General features: G+C 38.9%; 3 protein-coding genes across 14 annotated transcripts; 2 read left to right on the plus strand and 1 right to left on the minus strand.

Annotated features, from left to right (window-relative positions):
• Positions 1-772: 772 nt before the first annotated feature.
• On the minus strand, positions 773-12,843 carry LOC103722690 (putative E3 ubiquitin-protein ligase ZFP1). 12 transcript variants are annotated; one of them, XM_088705752.2, is made up of 8 exons: positions 12,545-12,826; positions 10,169-10,350; positions 6,976-7,048; positions 4,719-5,653; positions 3,876-4,234; positions 2,280-2,378; positions 1,858-2,022; positions 773-1,117 (listed from the first exon to the last, which is right to left on the minus strand). In XM_088705752.2, the coding sequence occupies exons 4-8, from the start codon at positions 5,581-5,583 to the stop codon at positions 971-973; spliced, it is 1,635 nt and encodes a 544-aa protein (XP_088561878.2). In that variant the 5' UTR covers positions 5,584-5,653; positions 6,976-7,048; positions 10,169-10,350; positions 12,545-12,826; the 3' UTR covers positions 773-970. The 12 variants fall into 12 exon arrangements, with proteins under 12 accessions (XP_088561878.2, XP_088561881.2, XP_088561876.2 ...); XM_088705755.2 differs by lacking the exon at positions 6,976-7,048 and adding an exon at positions 9,783-9,820; XM_088705750.2 differs by lacking the exon at positions 6,976-7,048 and having other exon boundaries at positions 12,545-12,843.
• Positions 12,844-13,010: 167 nt separating this feature from the next.
• Positions 13,011-14,709, plus strand: LOC149768734 (protein FAR1-RELATED SEQUENCE 5-like). Its single transcript, XM_089925283.1, has 3 exons — positions 13,011-13,199; positions 13,570-13,647; positions 13,733-14,709. The coding sequence occupies exons 1-3, from the start codon at positions 13,155-13,157 to the stop codon at positions 14,633-14,635; spliced, it is 1,026 nt and encodes a 341-aa protein (XP_089781409.1). The 5' UTR covers positions 13,011-13,154; the 3' UTR covers positions 14,636-14,709.
• Positions 14,710-15,321: 612 nt separating this feature from the next.
• Positions 15,322-16,696, plus strand: LOC149768735 (uncharacterized). The gene is made up of 2 exons (XM_089925287.1): positions 15,322-15,705; positions 16,027-16,696. The coding sequence occupies exons 1-2, from the start codon at positions 15,469-15,471 to the stop codon at positions 16,546-16,548; spliced, it is 759 nt and encodes a 252-aa protein (XP_089781413.1). The 5' UTR covers positions 15,322-15,468; the 3' UTR covers positions 16,549-16,696.
• Positions 16,697-17,005: the final 309 nt, after the last annotated feature.

The raw sequence follows: 17,005 nt of genomic DNA on the forward strand, positions 1-17,005 counted from the left end.
TCGACAAAATTCAGTTGCAAATGATTAATAAGATTATTTTCAAGGTTATCTGAACAAGTATTAATCGATCAAACCATATATTTTATTTACTCTAATTTGCTAGATTGCCACTAGGTGGAGGGTGGATGTGGTGCTATAATCCAAGGGAAATTACCAAATGGTAGCTCTGCAGGTTGGCCTAACCTGGAGATCGTAGCCTTCTTCTCGTGTACCGGCGTGCTTGGTAACTCAGACCCATCCACTTGAACCGAGATGGTAACCTCCACCACCCCCCACCAACATCCACTTTACATATCCATGCAAGCCTAATAAAGAGTTTATCAACCTGAAACAGGCTTGATGGCCTCTATTCAAACAGAAATGAGCAGTTGAAATTTGGGGGCCGTAGCTCTATTGTTTATGATGACGGCAAATTGCTCTGAGCCTACACGCTAAGATTTTTGAACCTGTCACTGCTTAAAGGTTGCAATCTGTACATTTCTAAAGCAATGCAGACATTCTCCCTTCTATAACAAAACTACATTTTGCTTAGCTTGGCTTTGCTCGAGGGTGGGAGTGCATTTAGTAGATGAGCGATCACAATCATATTAATGGGCATCATACATGCCCTGCAGCAGTAGATAAACTAGCTATTAATCCACCACATAGTTGGCAGACCTATACATCTTTCTCTCACAGCCCACCATTAAGCTATATGAACTGAAAGCAGTCTCGCTGGCAATGGGCTGGATACATATTGTTTATCTTTTAGTCATGCATGAAACATTGGATATAGAAAATATCATTCTGTAATTGAACAAAATAATACATCATTTTGCTTTTATACAGTTACGATGAGCAAAGTTCACCCGCTCAACTAAGAGGGCCATTAAATGGTGTGAGTAGCAGAATTATCCACCATGCCTAATTAAAAATTTAAAATAGATGAGTTTGTCAAGCATATAGATTAACGTGACTGCTCCAAACCTCCTCATCCATCTTTTCTATCCCTGGTCAAAGCTGATGCTTTGCAAATGGGGCACAAGTTCTTTACCGACAACCATTGCCTTATGCAGCCAGCATGATAGCTGTGACCACAGTCCAGTATTCCTATCCTCTCTTTTTCATCATACTCCACCTGCAAACCCAGAAAACTATATATTATCAATGATGAAGAAGAAGCTAAATTCACTGAGATAGAATATGCTGAGTTGTATAAATCCATCTGAGGTCCTACAAATGATTAATTTTGAGGATTGCAGAACAGCACTGTATCCCAGAGAACTGTTTTGGACTCAGCTTACCAGGATACTTGCACTTTAATTTGGTGCAGTTGCATATTTCAACCACTAAAGCTGGTTTATTAGCGGTCAATATTCTACAATTCGGTATACCAAGGATTTGGGGGTACTGTTCCAACATCCAATTATCTCTAACAATATTTATATTAGAGATCAAGATATGCCATACCGGCCCGAACCGAACAATACGGAGCGTACTGTATCATACCGATTCGGTATCGGTATCCGGTATGGATGGCGTACCGACATTCGATACGCTGAAAAAAAAATCTACGCCATACCGTACCGACACTATGCTAGTGTAGCACCGGTACCGCATCCGGTATCGAGACAACGAATCTTGTTAGAGATAGATGCATTTCATCCATTTCCTCACCATGCCACTATTTATGTTTTCAAGCCTCTCACCCTGCCAACTGGACTTCCAAGTTTATTGGCAAGTCTGTCCATTGCCATGGATTCCTTGGCCATGGATGGATCAACCTCAGTCATAAAATGTTCTCCCAATTTAATGGATAGGGCTAGCTGGTTATATTCACCACAATTAACTATATTATAGTGTTTCAAGAAAAAGGACCTGGCATATGATGCAAGCTTCATTCTCTGGAGCAAATTTGTGCGTTTGATTTGGCAGTGAGGACATTTGTGGACCATGAATGATTGTCTTTAGATTCTTTAAGATGAATTCTTCTGTTAATCCGGTGTTGACATCTCCAATCTGCTCTTCCAAGGCTAGAAGTTCCTGTAGTGGTTCCAGAGAGTAACATATTACAAAAACTACTAGTGACAAATCCAAGTTTGCAATGATTCTGCAATGCCACTGGCTATAGTTTCCGTATTCCAAATGCAACGTTTGGCACCTCTTCAAATGCATTATTAACCATCTAAATGCAAAAGTGTTGAAGATTTTAAACAGAACAACTCACTTAAAGAGTACGTGATTTCAGATTAAGTTCGTTGCAGGTGCAAAAAGCCCCATAAACCACAAAATTCATTTACCTCATAAGACATGCCATCTATGTCCAGTCGCATATCATGATGCTCATCAACAATGTTGCTTTCTCCAAACACCCATGGGAGTTCCACAAAATCCGGATCCTGCATGGACCAGAAAAGCTGAAAATTAAGTTTTGACCACTCCTTGAGGATAGAAAATAAAAGGTGGAGCTTAATTATGTTGCATGAAGTATAACAATAATTCTGGAGATTAGCCATCCAGTTATGAGCCCGGTTACAAGGTACACAGCATGTCGGCCAAGTCAATATGGACCATAGCTTGCAGAAATCTGGGTTTACCAGAGATCATGAACTCATGAGGGCCACTTATGCAATAATCAAACAAGTTTTTGGAAACATTGTTGCCTTCACTCTTTTTCTTTTTTTTTTTCTTAGGAAAAAGGAGAAGGGGGAGAAAAGGACAAGCCTACCCCCGCGTAGCAGCCCCCACTAGGCCCCCACCTCGCCAGGAGAATGTTTGATGCGGGTAGAAATGACCGTGTGTTGGGTATCCCGGCCGGTTTTACTCATACCCTCCCCACCCGTGGTCCGGCTAGGTTACCCCTCTGGGCTCCGACTCGAACCCCGTGTGACTACTTCACACCGGGCACCACCAAGACTACCAGAGGACCAATAAGCCCTCCCAACCACGTGTCCGAGCAGGGAGCATCCGGTCTCCATAATTTAATCGACGCCCGCGCGTTTCAAACTCGGAACCACGGGATTGGAAGTAAGGCCCAGTTCCACTGAGCTAACACTTCAGTGGCGTTGCCTTCACTCATTTCATCATGAGTTTTCTTTAACATAGAACTCCCTCATATCAGCTATTCCCCTGCACTTCAAACCTCAAAAAAAAAAGGAAAAAAAGGAAGATTTAAATAACATGATTTTGTCTGCTAGTTCCATTAATTCTTAAAGAACTAACGTTTCAGAGTTGGACAAATATATATACATTTCTCTGTCAAAGGATCCTTTATTTAGTAGTGGCAAGTATCCACCTCTGCATGCCCTTCTTATGCAGCATGCCAACAAAGAACCTTGCTTTTGTTTCCTTTCTGACATATACCACAAATGGAATATTATGTGGCTGTTCAGAAATGGCCTCTACATCCTAATATTGTCTTCCCAAGATCTCAATTGCCAGAACTTGACAGGGCAAAACAATTGTGCATCACTTCTTTACATCCTATCCCAACAGGAACCAGAAAAAATATAGCCAACATTTAGAATTTAATAAAAATAGGAGCAATTTCATAAAGTTTCATACTTCATATCACTAGACATGCCAAGCAATTGAAAGAAAGGACAGGAGATATGCACCCAAAAAGCAGAAAGGACAGGAGATGATTAAACCATGATAAACTTGGAAAACAAAGTGCAAAATGAAATAAAATAAAATGAAATGAGCAGAATGGATGTTGCCAATAAATTAGATAGTTTAATGACAGTTTCTTGGCATCCTTCAAGGAATAACTGTTGGATCTCTTCCACATTTCCAAATTCAGTTATTACAATATTGAAGAAGTATCCATGTGCATTTTATGCCATGTCTCCCTAATGCCAAATAAGAGGAAGCAGAAAATGAAAGGGAAGACTCACCTCTGATGTTAGGATCCTTACATTTTCATGGCTAACTTCTGGAGTTGCCTGGACTAACTGCCGAGAAGGCCTATAGACCTGTTCAGCATTGGATGGGAAGAATAGGAATCTGGAACCTGATAGGAGACTGTTATTAGAAGGATTTGGATTGTTGGGGTGCATGTTACTAAGCAGATGCTGGTAAGGAGGAGCCAGTATTCTAGTATGATGGCTATGACTCTGAATTTGCATGTTTTGAACAGGCTGTGGATGTTGCTGAAAATAAGGCAAAGATGCAGGGTGCAAACTGGATGAGATTTCCTGCCATCCTTGGTCGCTCATATTTGCCATCTCAACAGCCCCAAAACTGACAGATCTACCTATCAAAAGCAGGAAAGTCCTGGTTAAAATAGAGTCTTATGTACGAGAAAACTTCAATTTAAATTATACATATACATATATATATGTGTGTGTGTGTGTGTGTGTAGAGAAATCCTCTCCTTTAGGCTAGTTGTATATCATTTGGCTCATCAGTTAAGTGAAACACAAGAATTATTCAATACCAGCTAGCCTGTCAGTTCAACGAGCAAAACAGCAAGCCCACACCAAGCCACCCAGCCCACTCACTGACACACACACACAACCTCTTACAGAAAACCCATGGAACATATATGGATGTGAAATACAAGCCGCCCATAGCAAAATTACCAAATACACTTTAGCTTCTAAATGCAACATAAATTAGGCAGGCAAAACAACAGATCTTGCCTCCATTATATATAAAAAGGTGATGCCTTCATGAAGAATAGTCGTTGAACAATACTCATTGATCATGATACAGTTTCTTGAAAATAAAGTGCTTACCATGCAAATCGGGCATTGCGTATGTATAGTTCCAATTGGAACTTCCTCCATTAGAAATGTTATTTCCAACCTGTGCGGCCCATGCATTACCGGCAGGATGAAAGGACTGGCTCATATAATTCCCTGGAAGTAAATAGTTAAAATGGCGTACAAATGCAAATTCAGGCTGAATACTGAAGGAACTAGATCTGTCCCTCGCACTTCTAAAAGATCCTTCTATGCTCGGTAAAGTTCTGTTAACTTGATAATCAGATGGATTTGAAGTTGTGGAAGCCAACATGTTAACACCAGATCCATATGGCTCCTCCCAATGTGTCTGTCTGGAATTTTGAGAGAGATATATTGAAGATAAATTTGAGCTTGCAGAGCCATTGGCATGGTACAAGTTTCCTTGAATTGCTTCTGTATTTTTTCTTTTGCAAGATCCTCTCGGACTTTGAGAGAAATGATTACTTCTACCATACTCATCCCCACGAATTCCAATAGTCTGGCGATCGATGAAATGTGGCAGCTGATTGGCAGAACCAATATTCTGAGGTACAGGGGAAGATGAAGGTAAAATACAAGGATTATAAAAGTTTATCCAAGCAACAGCACCTACATCAAGATTTGGGACTGAATGACAATTTGGAGTATTACTATACTGGTTCCCACAATAGATGCTTCCATTATGATGATCTCGAAATTGATGGTGCTCAAGATCTGCTGCATTTCCTGAAGCGGACAGTGCCAGATGTATATTTTGGCCAGGGTAGTCATGAATGTTGCCTTGAAGAATGCAGTGATCAGGATGAAGTCGACTATAGCCTGGCTCTGCTTCCAGATCAAGCATTTGATGAGTACATAATGTGTTTCTCTGTCCCATAAGTGCAATATAGCTTTTTGTACATCCACAACTTAACGATCGATACTGGTCTTCATTTCTGGATCAGTCTCTGCTTACAAAAACAATTTTAAATGAAACAAGAATTAGTGAAATTTATTAAAATACTTAGGCGATAATTATCAAGATGGAATCTGTAACATGGTTGAATATAAAAGGCATGTTTTTGATGACTTGCATATAATATAGAGATAACATGATGCATATTTAAAAAGCATACAATATGAACACGTTAAGGGTTTTCATGAGACGACCATTGCACATGCAGTTATACATGGAAAACAATACAACGAAGAACCTAAACAATGAAGAAGCAACAGACAACCCTCAAATGTCTCATGCACCTTAACATTAACTGTCATAATATCAGAAACCAATGTTTTTCCTAGTATTTAGTGGCTAGCTGCTGAAATAAACTCTCTAGGATATCTTCACAATGGATGCAGCCACACAAATGGTTAGCTATGCAACTTTCGATCTCTCAAATTCTAATATTTTAGTCTCCTTTTCACCCATAATTGAATATTGGGTAACCTCTTTCTGTTTCATTCTTAATGAAGGGTTTGTACTTTTACAGTACATGATAAGATGAGACTTCCATCCTTTGCAATTATTCAGTCGATCAATCTTTAAATACTCAAAACCCCAAGTGCTTTGTCAGGCCCCACTAATAAAATCTGGATAGATGTCTAATAATCCATGTAATAGAAGTATATGGTACTATTTGAATGCTAATTTTTTTTTCTTATTCAGATACAGTTCAATTTCTGATATAAAAGCATTTGTCTTATTGGTAACTAAAACCTAATTTTAGCAAAAATCTTGGTAAAAGATTATAATCAGGTTGTCTTAAACCAAAATATATAGTTGAATAACGAACCAGTACATATATAATCCTACCCAGACAATAAAAATTGATGGTCAATATTATAAACTTCATTTCATTTTCAAGTTTCTAGAATTCATGTTATAATTGGAGATTACTCACTTTACGACTAGCTCTCAATCAATCTTGTATCTTAGAATGGGTAGATTAGATTCTGTGGCTGACAGTAAACCTCAAATGAAAGACCATATACATGATCAATCAAGAAATAACAGTTAAATTGTTGTCAATAGCAAGGGTTACATAGTCCAACCCACCTAAAGTTTCAGAACTAAAAAAATTTCCCCTTAATTAAACAAGATCAATCCAGCACAGTGATTCATATAATGTCAAAGAAAAATTTGCAGATCATTGCTCATAATTATCTGATAACCAAAACTAACTTTAGCATTCCAAAGGCAATGCCACATAACTATTATCTGCATGAGCAATCCTGATAATACAGATGATATACCATCACTTTAATGCAGCCATCATGATGTACATACCTTCATTATACTCAATTATAAGGTAAGTGCCATTTTACTGAAAGACCAGCACCAGCACTTGTTTCCTGAATACCTGATATCTAAAAACATACTACACATAAAGTCTCACCCTATCAAAATAAAAAAATATGAAATTAAAAATGCTTCAAAAACTAAACGATAATTGGAAATCCTCCTGCCTCTCATAAACAAGAGCAATTGAAGTTTTAAATTCCTTTCAAATATTGCACAATACCAAATATTAGAATTTTATTCCCTTAATCAAGAACTACCTTTTTTGGTGATTGATCCTTTTCTCCTCCATTAAATTCAACTGTCCTTTTCCTTGTTTCATAAAGATCATCAATGTTTTCCCAAACCTGCATCACATTCTTCATGTTCTTTCTTTTTCTCTCCTCAATGTCCTGCCTCTTTTTCAAAGTGCATAATCCTTGTACCTTACCACTAAATTAACAATATGGGAAGAAAAAAGAGAGATATCTAGTACTATATCTACAAACATTGGTTGCTACCTAGCGAAACCCTTGTGGCACAAGCATGTATAGTAGTACAGCACTTAGAAGTTTTTCCCTTAGTTTCAGAATAGGGAGTTGGTGTGGTTGGAGGGAAGTAGATACTTTAAAGCATTTTAAGTAAGGAAGTGTTAAGCAGGTGCGCATTTGAGTTTTCTAGGAGTTTCCAATGTAGGTCGTTACCCTAGATTAAGTTTCTTGCTACTAAGGTTGTCTGCTGTAAACTTTTATGGCACCTTCCATAAAGCCCATAGAACCTGATTAGTTCATAATTTGATATTTCACCTCCACAAAAATTGCATAAGTGTGAGCTTTCCTATAATTTTGCTTGCCATAAAGTTTCAAAAACTGAATTTTCAAACTCTTTCCAAGAAAAGGCAATGAAATGTCAAAAGAAGATCGAATAATAGAGATATTGAACATATTAAAGTCGGCTTCCCTGTAAGTATATAACAAACGTTAATTTTTAATGTTTCAACAGCAACAGAACAATTTGAAAGTGATAGGGTTAAACCCCCCAAAATGATTATAAGGATGCTAGTTTCCAATAGTTCTCCTTATTGATAACCACTAAATGATTCTACATTTTCATAATCAGCAAAAAATATATGCTGGACCACCTACTATATAGTAATTGTCAAGCTCAGAAATATTTAAACAAAAAGGTTTCGATCAAGGCTCACTATCTTGGTACTGAACCTCGTATTGATACCATGCTGGTACAGTGTTAGTACGCCCAATACAAGAATCAGTTCGACATGCTGAGACTCGGTACACCCCCCATATTGAAGCTCGATTCGGTACCAGTGTTACCAGTGCACTACAGTAATGCCCGAGATGGGGCAATATGCGCCAATAAGACGAACTATGATTTTGATGCATTGCAAGTGAGAATTGCTGAATACACCAGTGACCCTACAACCCAAGGTTTTAAGTCCCGTGAGACGAAGGTGTCTCGGTTTCTTCATGAAATGGGATGCCCAGTTGTCCCATCCCGACAGTAGTCCTAGTCATGCATCCTGGTGAATATCCTCCATCTCTCTTCCCTTTTTCCTTTCTTTATTTCTCTTCTTTCTTTTCTTCTTTTCTTTCCTTTTCTTCTACCTTTCTTTCTTTTCTTATTCCTTCATTCTTTCTTTTTTCCTTTTACTTCTATCTTTTATTTCTTCCTTCCTTTCTTTCATTTTTTTCTTCTTTCCTTTCACCTTTTCCTTTATCTTCATCTTTGTTTTCTTTCTTTCCTCTTTCTTATTCTCTCTCCGTATGGATAGGTTTCGGAGTCCCAACCCCACCCCGGTAGGGGGTGGCAATCGGGTTAGGTCGGGTCAGATATGGGTTAGGTCGAATACAGGTCAAGTCAAAAAATTGTCAACCCAAACCTGACCTATTTATTAAACAGGTAACCTCACCCGACCCACATAACCCATTCATTAAACAGATCAAGTCGAATTAAACAGGTTAAATAGGTTTTTAACAAGTTAAATGGATGTAAACAGGTTAAACAAGTTAAGCGAATCAGGTTAAACATGTCAGAAACAGCTTAAGCAGGTTTCAAACGGATTAAACAGATTTTATATAGGCTAAATGGGTCAGATAATAACCCGACCCAATTATTAAATGGATCAAATCGGGTTCAACATATCAAAACTCTAAACCTGAACCCAACCTATTTAATAAACAAGTCCAGACGGGTTGACCCGTTTATGATCGAAAGTCGTTTATGTCAAATCAAAACTTGCTTAAAGTGGGCCGTTTGCAAGTCGGGTTAACGGATCGTGTCATAAATTACCACTCTTATGTCCTATTCCCCTTTTTTCACAGGAAGGGGATGAGACAGGTGGGATGCCCCCCGTCCCACCAGAACGTAAAATGTTGTCTAGAACAAAGATTGATTCGTCAATGTCCAAAAAAGAACTTTATTGACCCTTTGCCACCAAAAAAAAAAAAGTCTACGACAAACAGTACACATAGTGAGAACTAATTCCTCTGTAAATGTCTTATGGGTCTCAGCTAATATAAACTGTCATTGCTGAATTCAGAATTTTGTATAGCACAAAATCAACAGGTCATTCCTCAAAACTAAATGTCATAGATAGCATTCTCCTTTCTTTAGCAAAACATGTCTGCATTTTACTGCATCTTTTGCTAAATTAACATGGAAAGAAGTAAAGTTAATGAAAAGAGTAAAAAAGAAAGTCTGATAGCATTACTTAGTCAAAAGGATAATGTCAAAAGACAAGTAGATAAACGTAGTTGACATTAGAAAATGTAAAATATAAATGGATCAGTCCTAACCTGGTAGTCATGAAAGACTAAACTGCCAACAGTCAGAGCTGAAGTTGGAGGCATGTGATAGTTAGATAAGTAAAAGAGTTTAAAATGTGACAAAAGCATATAGGAAACATGCATGCATATTAGCATAAAGATGATACAAATTCATACTGACAGTAAGGACTGGTTCTGATTGGTTTGTCTGGATCTGATATAAGGCATCACCATAGCAGTTTGATAGGAATGGGCATAATTCAATACATAGAGAAACAGAATACTGGCTGTTGAGAGGCAATGGGGAGAATCTAAGAAATGTGTTTAGAAAGACATGGTTTGGTTGTCTAAATTTCAGATTGACCTCTACAAAATCAAAATAAGGCATAAGATCAAGAGAAGGAACAAGCTACCACCTTCGAGATTACATGGATCCAATTGAACAATGAAAATCAGCATCATGCCTTGTAACAGGTAGCTGTGATCTTTTACTAATCTTTCAAGTTGCTGACTTGACTAAGGTAGGTTCTTGATGACTTAACTGTCAAAGATAGCACCAAGTTTTTAGCACTAGAAAGTGTAGATCAGCTCGTATACCCTGGGAGAAAATTTGAAACAAATAAAAGGTTATTTAATTTCAAGATGTATTCAGCACGCTTTATTTTTTGGTAGTTAGCACACTTTATCTAAGAACAGGGAAAAAACATGAAAATACTATTGCCTCCATATCATCTCTGTGATAACACAGATTAGAATGTTTCACCACTAAAAGCATTCATAATTTTTTTTATAACAAAATTCTGAACTATATAAAGCTATCAACTGAACGTTTTTTACATGAGCATCTGAACCTCAACTCTCCATTCCAGCCAAATCTTGTGGAAAATATATCCTGTTTCTAGTCAGGTATCATGAGTGTGATAACATGCACTCACATGATTTCTATTTTGATGGGCAACTGTAGAGGTATAATAAGAGGTGAAACAAGTAAACCAAGATGATGCTTTATCTTTTCTTTCCCTTTTAAAAGAAAAAATTGTAAAATTGTTATAAAATGATAGACACATATCTTGATAGTACCAAATGTACAGCACATTGATGCTTAAAAATAAATGGAAGCATAATATCAAAGTCGAGCATATAAGATAGTTGAATAGATGAAATACACTTTACAAGATAGATGGAGAGAGACAGAGAGAGATCAAGTAGTAATCAGTCACGCCTATATAAAAGAGAAGTTCATTATGGATGGAAAACTAGCTGCATGGGTGTGATTATTTCCTCTATGTGATGGATGCACCTTAAATGCAAGATCCAAATGCACCATATCCAACTGGAACTCTAAGCATATTATTGCAGCTTAATTTGTACAGATGTCATGCATTGCAGTTAGTACATTACTCCAAATCCTAGTGCATGGTTTCTTACTGAACTTCATGTATGATGCATCAAACCTGGGAGGCAAGAGTTCTCAGCATTCACCTACCAATATACCATAGAGCATTGAACTTAGAAAACATCTTCCATCTTTCTTTCCCAATACGTAGTGATTGTAGGTTTTGTTAACAGAACTAACAGACTTCAATGATCTTCAGGTTGCTACAAGTTATGCAACAAGAATCTGAATTACTGACAACACACAAGTCCGAAGGGTTAAAAATGACGCCACAAAGATCATATCCACCCTTGCTCACATTCAACTATACATGGTTGCATCACATTTGAATATGGGTTTGCAAGTTGAGATTCTTAAAAAGATAATTCATGGATTAAGAAGTGGAGAATATGCATGTGCAATTGGAGATGTAAAACTAGCAGCAGTCAGTAAATATTCTGTGAAAGTTTGGGAATAAATATGAGTGGGGAAAGTCACATGGTCAGGTACTCAATAGATGTTTGGTGTGGTGAAATCAATTTCAAATTGGTAACCACCGCATTCAACCAGACAGCCAAAAATCAGATCAAAATTGTCAAACATAGTAGTAGCAAACAAAAGAAAAGGTTTTTTTTTATATAAGCAGACTCAAGAAAACTTTATAAGAAAACAAGATGAAATTGGTAATCATGCTTCAAGTCTCTGGTGTACATGAATAATTACCAAACAAATCATAAAAGGGATCTAAAAGGGATCTAAAAGGAAAAAGAAAATTTTATTGAGGCTTTCCCATTTTCTAGCGACGATCCGAAATAAAATTTGGAGAGTAGAACCTGGATGGACAATAATATGTTCCACTAGATATCCTATACTGCCAATCAATACAACCCTTACAGATTGTTGATTTGCTCAAATGAAATTGAAATCATCACACGAAGCGAGTTTTTCTGAATCTCATTCCTTCTTAGTCTTCCCTCATACAATCTTTTTCTTTTCCAACTCTTGAGTCACAAAAAAAGCATGCTCCTTTCATTCCATCACTCCTCTCCTAACCCGCTGCTTCTGAGCCTTCTCCAATGTTCCACCAGATAATTCCACCAGACTCATTACAAAAAAAAATTCTAAGCCACAATTCTCTCAATTATTTACAGTAATTGTCCAGAAATCATAAATTTATACACAATTTTAGGGGAAAGCTGACATATGAACAGAAATTCAAGAATGAGCAAGCATACATCCCATCATCCGACAATAGAAGATCCCCAGGCGCGCAACCCAGACTCGCCTTCTTGATCTCAAAACCAGCGGTCTCTTTTTTAAAAAAATCGTTTTTTATTAAGCCCACAAAATGCATATGGAAAGATTCCACAGAAAGCAAAGAAATTCGAGAAAATAATGAACAAGAACAGATCATCACCTGGAAAACCAAAAGGAGGGACAAACTCCCATAAACCGCTGCGGAAAAATTAGAGGAGCAAAAACCAAAGGAATCTAGAGGCGGAATCGACACATCTTCTAGAGCCCACGATCCCCAAGAAATTAGTCCAGAGATGGAGGCAAAAAGTAACAGAGATAATAGAGCGAGCAGCACCTCAGAGAGGAATTAGGGAAGTAATAACCGATTAAAAGGAAATAGAGGCGGAACTTGAAGGAGTTTTCTTTAAAGAGATAAATTTTTTTTTCAAGAAACTGCTATAATATTTGGATAACTATGTCACGGGCCGAACTGGCCGTAGTGCCGCGTCGGACGGGATGGCACGTGAGTCGGGTAGTTCTAAATACACCCCCCCGATTGCTCAGGACACCCCCCAAAAACCAAAAAAAAAATACCCAAACTAACCTTTAGTATAATTACCATATTGCCCTTGAAATTTTCTCAGTACACCCCCCTTCCTCCTCCTCCGTCTCCTCCTCCGTTTCGTTTTGAAAAGGAAAAAAAAAACCACCCCTCAAACCCCCCTTAAACCCCTCGATCCATTTACATCGTTTAGGCGATCTTTGAAGGAGATTTAAGCCCCATTCGAAGCATGGACAAGCAACTAGTGATTTGGGACGAAGAATCGGCCGCAAAGGTACGTGTTCCACCTTGTTTCGAAAGTTTTTTTTTTTCACGGTTCGTGCTCCGTTCGGCACTGGATCGCCGAACAAAAGGCTTCTGTTCGGCTGCATAGTGCCGAACAGAAGCCTTCTGTTCGGCAACGCTCTACCGAACAGAAGCCTTCTGTTCGGCAACGCTCTACCGAACAGAAGGCTTCTGTTCGGCTGCACAGTGCCGAACATAAGGCTTCTGTCCGGCACACTGAAGCCGAACAGAAGGCTTCTGTTCGGCACTCTGCAGCCGAACAGAAGCCTTCTCGTGCCAAATCGCGTGCCGTGCTGAATTTTGTGCCGAACAGATCCTCTGATTCATTAATTCTTGGTGATAAATTATTTTATATGTAGGGCTATGCTACAACCGAATCGAGTATAATTGGATCAGAATTTGTACTGGATTACACAAGCGAATTTACAACTTACGAGGTATTATAATATATTGTGCAATTTTGTATTAGTTTAGCGAGCTATTTTTACAACTGTGTACTTACATAAATTGTTTAATGTATAGATCTTCAAGAGTAGAGAGGACTTGTGTAATTGGTGTCGTGAAGCTGGGAGGCGAAATGGTTTTGTTGTTGTAATCAAATCATCCGATGCAGGTACCATTTCTAAGAAACCCAGAATTACGTTAGGTTGTGAGAGGGGTGGGACGTACCGAACCACAAAAGAAAAGCGAATAAAGACTGCCTGTGGGACAAAGAAGTGTGGATGCCCTTTTGCATTAAGAGGAAAGAAATTGGATACTGCGGATGATTGGATATTACTGGTCGTATGTGGAGTGCACAATCATCCCGCTGCAGAGAATCTGGAGGGGCACTCATATGCAGGGAGATTATCTGAGCAGGAGACGGAATTGTTAGTGGATATGTCGAAGAGTTTGGTTCGTCCAAAGGACATATTATCCACATTGAAGGAAAGAGATGCCCTCAATGTTACGACTATCAAGACTATCTACAATGTACGTCAACGGTTTAAGGTTGCAGAGAAAGCCGGGAGGTCTGAAATGCAACATCTATTAGGTAAATTATCAGAGGCTAAATATATTGAGTGGCATAGGAATTGTACTAATACGGATGTTGTGCATGACTTATTTTGGGCACACCCTGGCAGCATTGATTTGTTCCGTGCATTTCCCCGTGTGTTGATAATGGATTGCACGTACAAGACGAATAGGTATCGTCTTCCGCTCTTAGAGATTGTGGGGGTGACATCTACTGACATGACATTTTCAGTTGCTTTTGTATACTTAAATTCTGAGGGGGAAGAAAGCTATACTTGGGCATTAGAGAGATTGCGCAGTGTCATAGCTGATGATGTTTTGCCTGAGTTGATTGTTACAGATAGAGACTTGGCTTTGATGAATGCAATTCATAGAGTATTTCCTACTGCTAGACATTTATTATGTAGATGAAATATTAGTAGGAATGTTTTGGCCAAGTGCAAAAAATTTTTCGAATTGAAGGAGAAATGGGATAAATTTATTATGAGTTGGAATGTACTAGTGCTGTCCTCCACGGAAGACGAGTATAATGATCGCTGGAGTGCACTGCAGAGAGAGTTCGGTACCTATCCAGATGCACTACAGTATGTGTCAGATACTTGGCTGAGCAAATACAAGGAAAGATTTGTTGCGGCGTGGACTGATACATGCAGGCACTACGGAAATGTGACGACAAATAGGTATCACAAATAAAGACTCATTTAATTTTAATTTGCCTCAATTCTTATATCTAACTTTCATTTGTTTACTAGGGTCGAGAGTGCACATGCAAAGCTCAAAAAGCAGCTTGGATCAAGCCAAGGAAGTTTCGAGTCATCTTGGACTAGAATACATGGATTGATTGAGTTGCAGCACAGCTCCGTTAAAGCCTCATTGGAGAAGAGTTTATTGATAGTGCAGCACAACTTCAAGCCAGCTGAATTCAAAGAGTTGCGAGGTTTCATATCTATAAGTGCGTTAAATCATGTCCTCGCCCAATCGAAACGAGCCAATTCAGTTGGATTTGATGATTCAAATTGTGGGTGCGCTATTCGACGCACACATGGTATACCATGTGCTCACCAGATTGCGCGGTACAGGGTGGAAGGTCGGCCCATTCCTCTCGACTGCATAGATCCTCATTGGAGGAAACTTGATATTCTGCCTACCCCCCCCCCGTGCAGCCAATTCAGTTGAGTTGTGATGCAGAGTTAGATTTGATTGCGCTACGATTCAAGAAGTTAGATGGGGCTTCTCAATTGCAGATGATCAAGAAGTTACGAGAGATTGCAAGTCCAGATAGTACACCTCTTTTAGAGCCTGCAAAACGGAAGACCGGTTCACGTGGGCGCGCTTCACTGAAGGTTGATACGTCTACTCGACGTGACCCGTCTGCGTTTGAGTTGGTTCTATCTGGACAGGATAGTTATTCACCTGGTGTTGAGAAAGTTACCATCCGCAATCCATCTACTCAGATTCAAAAGAGACGGCCCAAGCAAAAGGTAAGTACCAAATATTTATTTCCTTACAATAGGTATCACAACGTCTACGGGACGGTCCGTGCCGTGCCGGTATGTCATGTGCCGATACGGGACATGTCGGGACGTGCCGTGCCGAGATGTGCCGATACGGGACATGTCGGGACGTGCCGTGCCGAGATGTGCCGATACGGGACATGTCGGGACGTGCCGTGCCGAGATGTGCCGATACGGGATGTGCCGTGCCGAGATGTGCCGATACGGGATGTGTCGTGCCGAGATGTGCCGATACGGGACATGTTCTGCCATTGTTACATATTTTCTATCATTTGATATTATTTGCAGGTTTTTCGTACTAGAGCCCAGTCACATACGCCCATTATCTATATTGATGCTATTCCTTCTGCCTTGAGACCATACATCCAGCATATCAAGGATGTAAAAGCTGATGGGAATTGCGGATTTAGGGCAATAGCTGACTTACTGGGATTTGGAGAAGATGACTGGGTGCGTGTTAGGAAGGATTTATTGCAAGAGTTGCAATGTCATTCGGACCACTATCGCACATTATATGGTGTGGAAGGGACGATTGCTGAGATCACTCATGCATTATCATATTATGATGATTGTCCACCATATGACAGATGGATGACTATGCCGGACATGGGTCATCTTATAGTATCCTGCTATAATGTTGTCCTATACCATCTCTCGTTGCAACAATGTCTGACCTTCCTACCTCTCCGTTCTGTGCCAGTACCTCTTCTATTCCGCAAAGATATCGCTATCGGATTCGTAAATGGAAATCATTTTGTTGAGGTACTACGTTCACAACACTTGCGAATATTTAATTTTGCTTATTTATAATTTTGTAGCTATTAATATTTTCTTATTTCTAATTTTGAAGGTGTTCTTGTTGCCGGGACATCCCGTTCCGCCAGTAGCGACCAACTGGCGAAAATATCATCTTCCTTGTGCTACCGGATGGGAAAATTCATATGAAGCACGGATTCAACAGTTCAAAGAGAGCATCTCACCTAATGTTATAATTAGCGAGACAGTAGAGTTAGATTGATTATTTATATATGTACAATTTTTGAAAGTTGTAAATTTTTTTGGCCTCTTAGAGTCATGTACTGTGAAACTCCATCATCAATATAAATCAAAAAATATCTGTCTTCGCATTGTTAGATTGATTGTTATGTGCACTGTTATATTTGTGTAAAATAGAACGGGCCAGGCTTTACAAAGATTACACGTAAATGTACCAAAAATATATATTTTTCATTAATATCAAAGGCTTTACAAAGATTACAAAGGCTCC

This window comes from Phoenix dactylifera, chromosome 1 (genome assembly GCF_051530095.1).
Source record: "Phoenix dactylifera cultivar Ajwa chromosome 1, Ajwa_hap1_PhDact_Kaust_v1.1, whole genome shotgun sequence".
NCBI classification, from domain to species: Eukaryota; Viridiplantae; Streptophyta; class Magnoliopsida; order Arecales; family Arecaceae; genus Phoenix; species Phoenix dactylifera.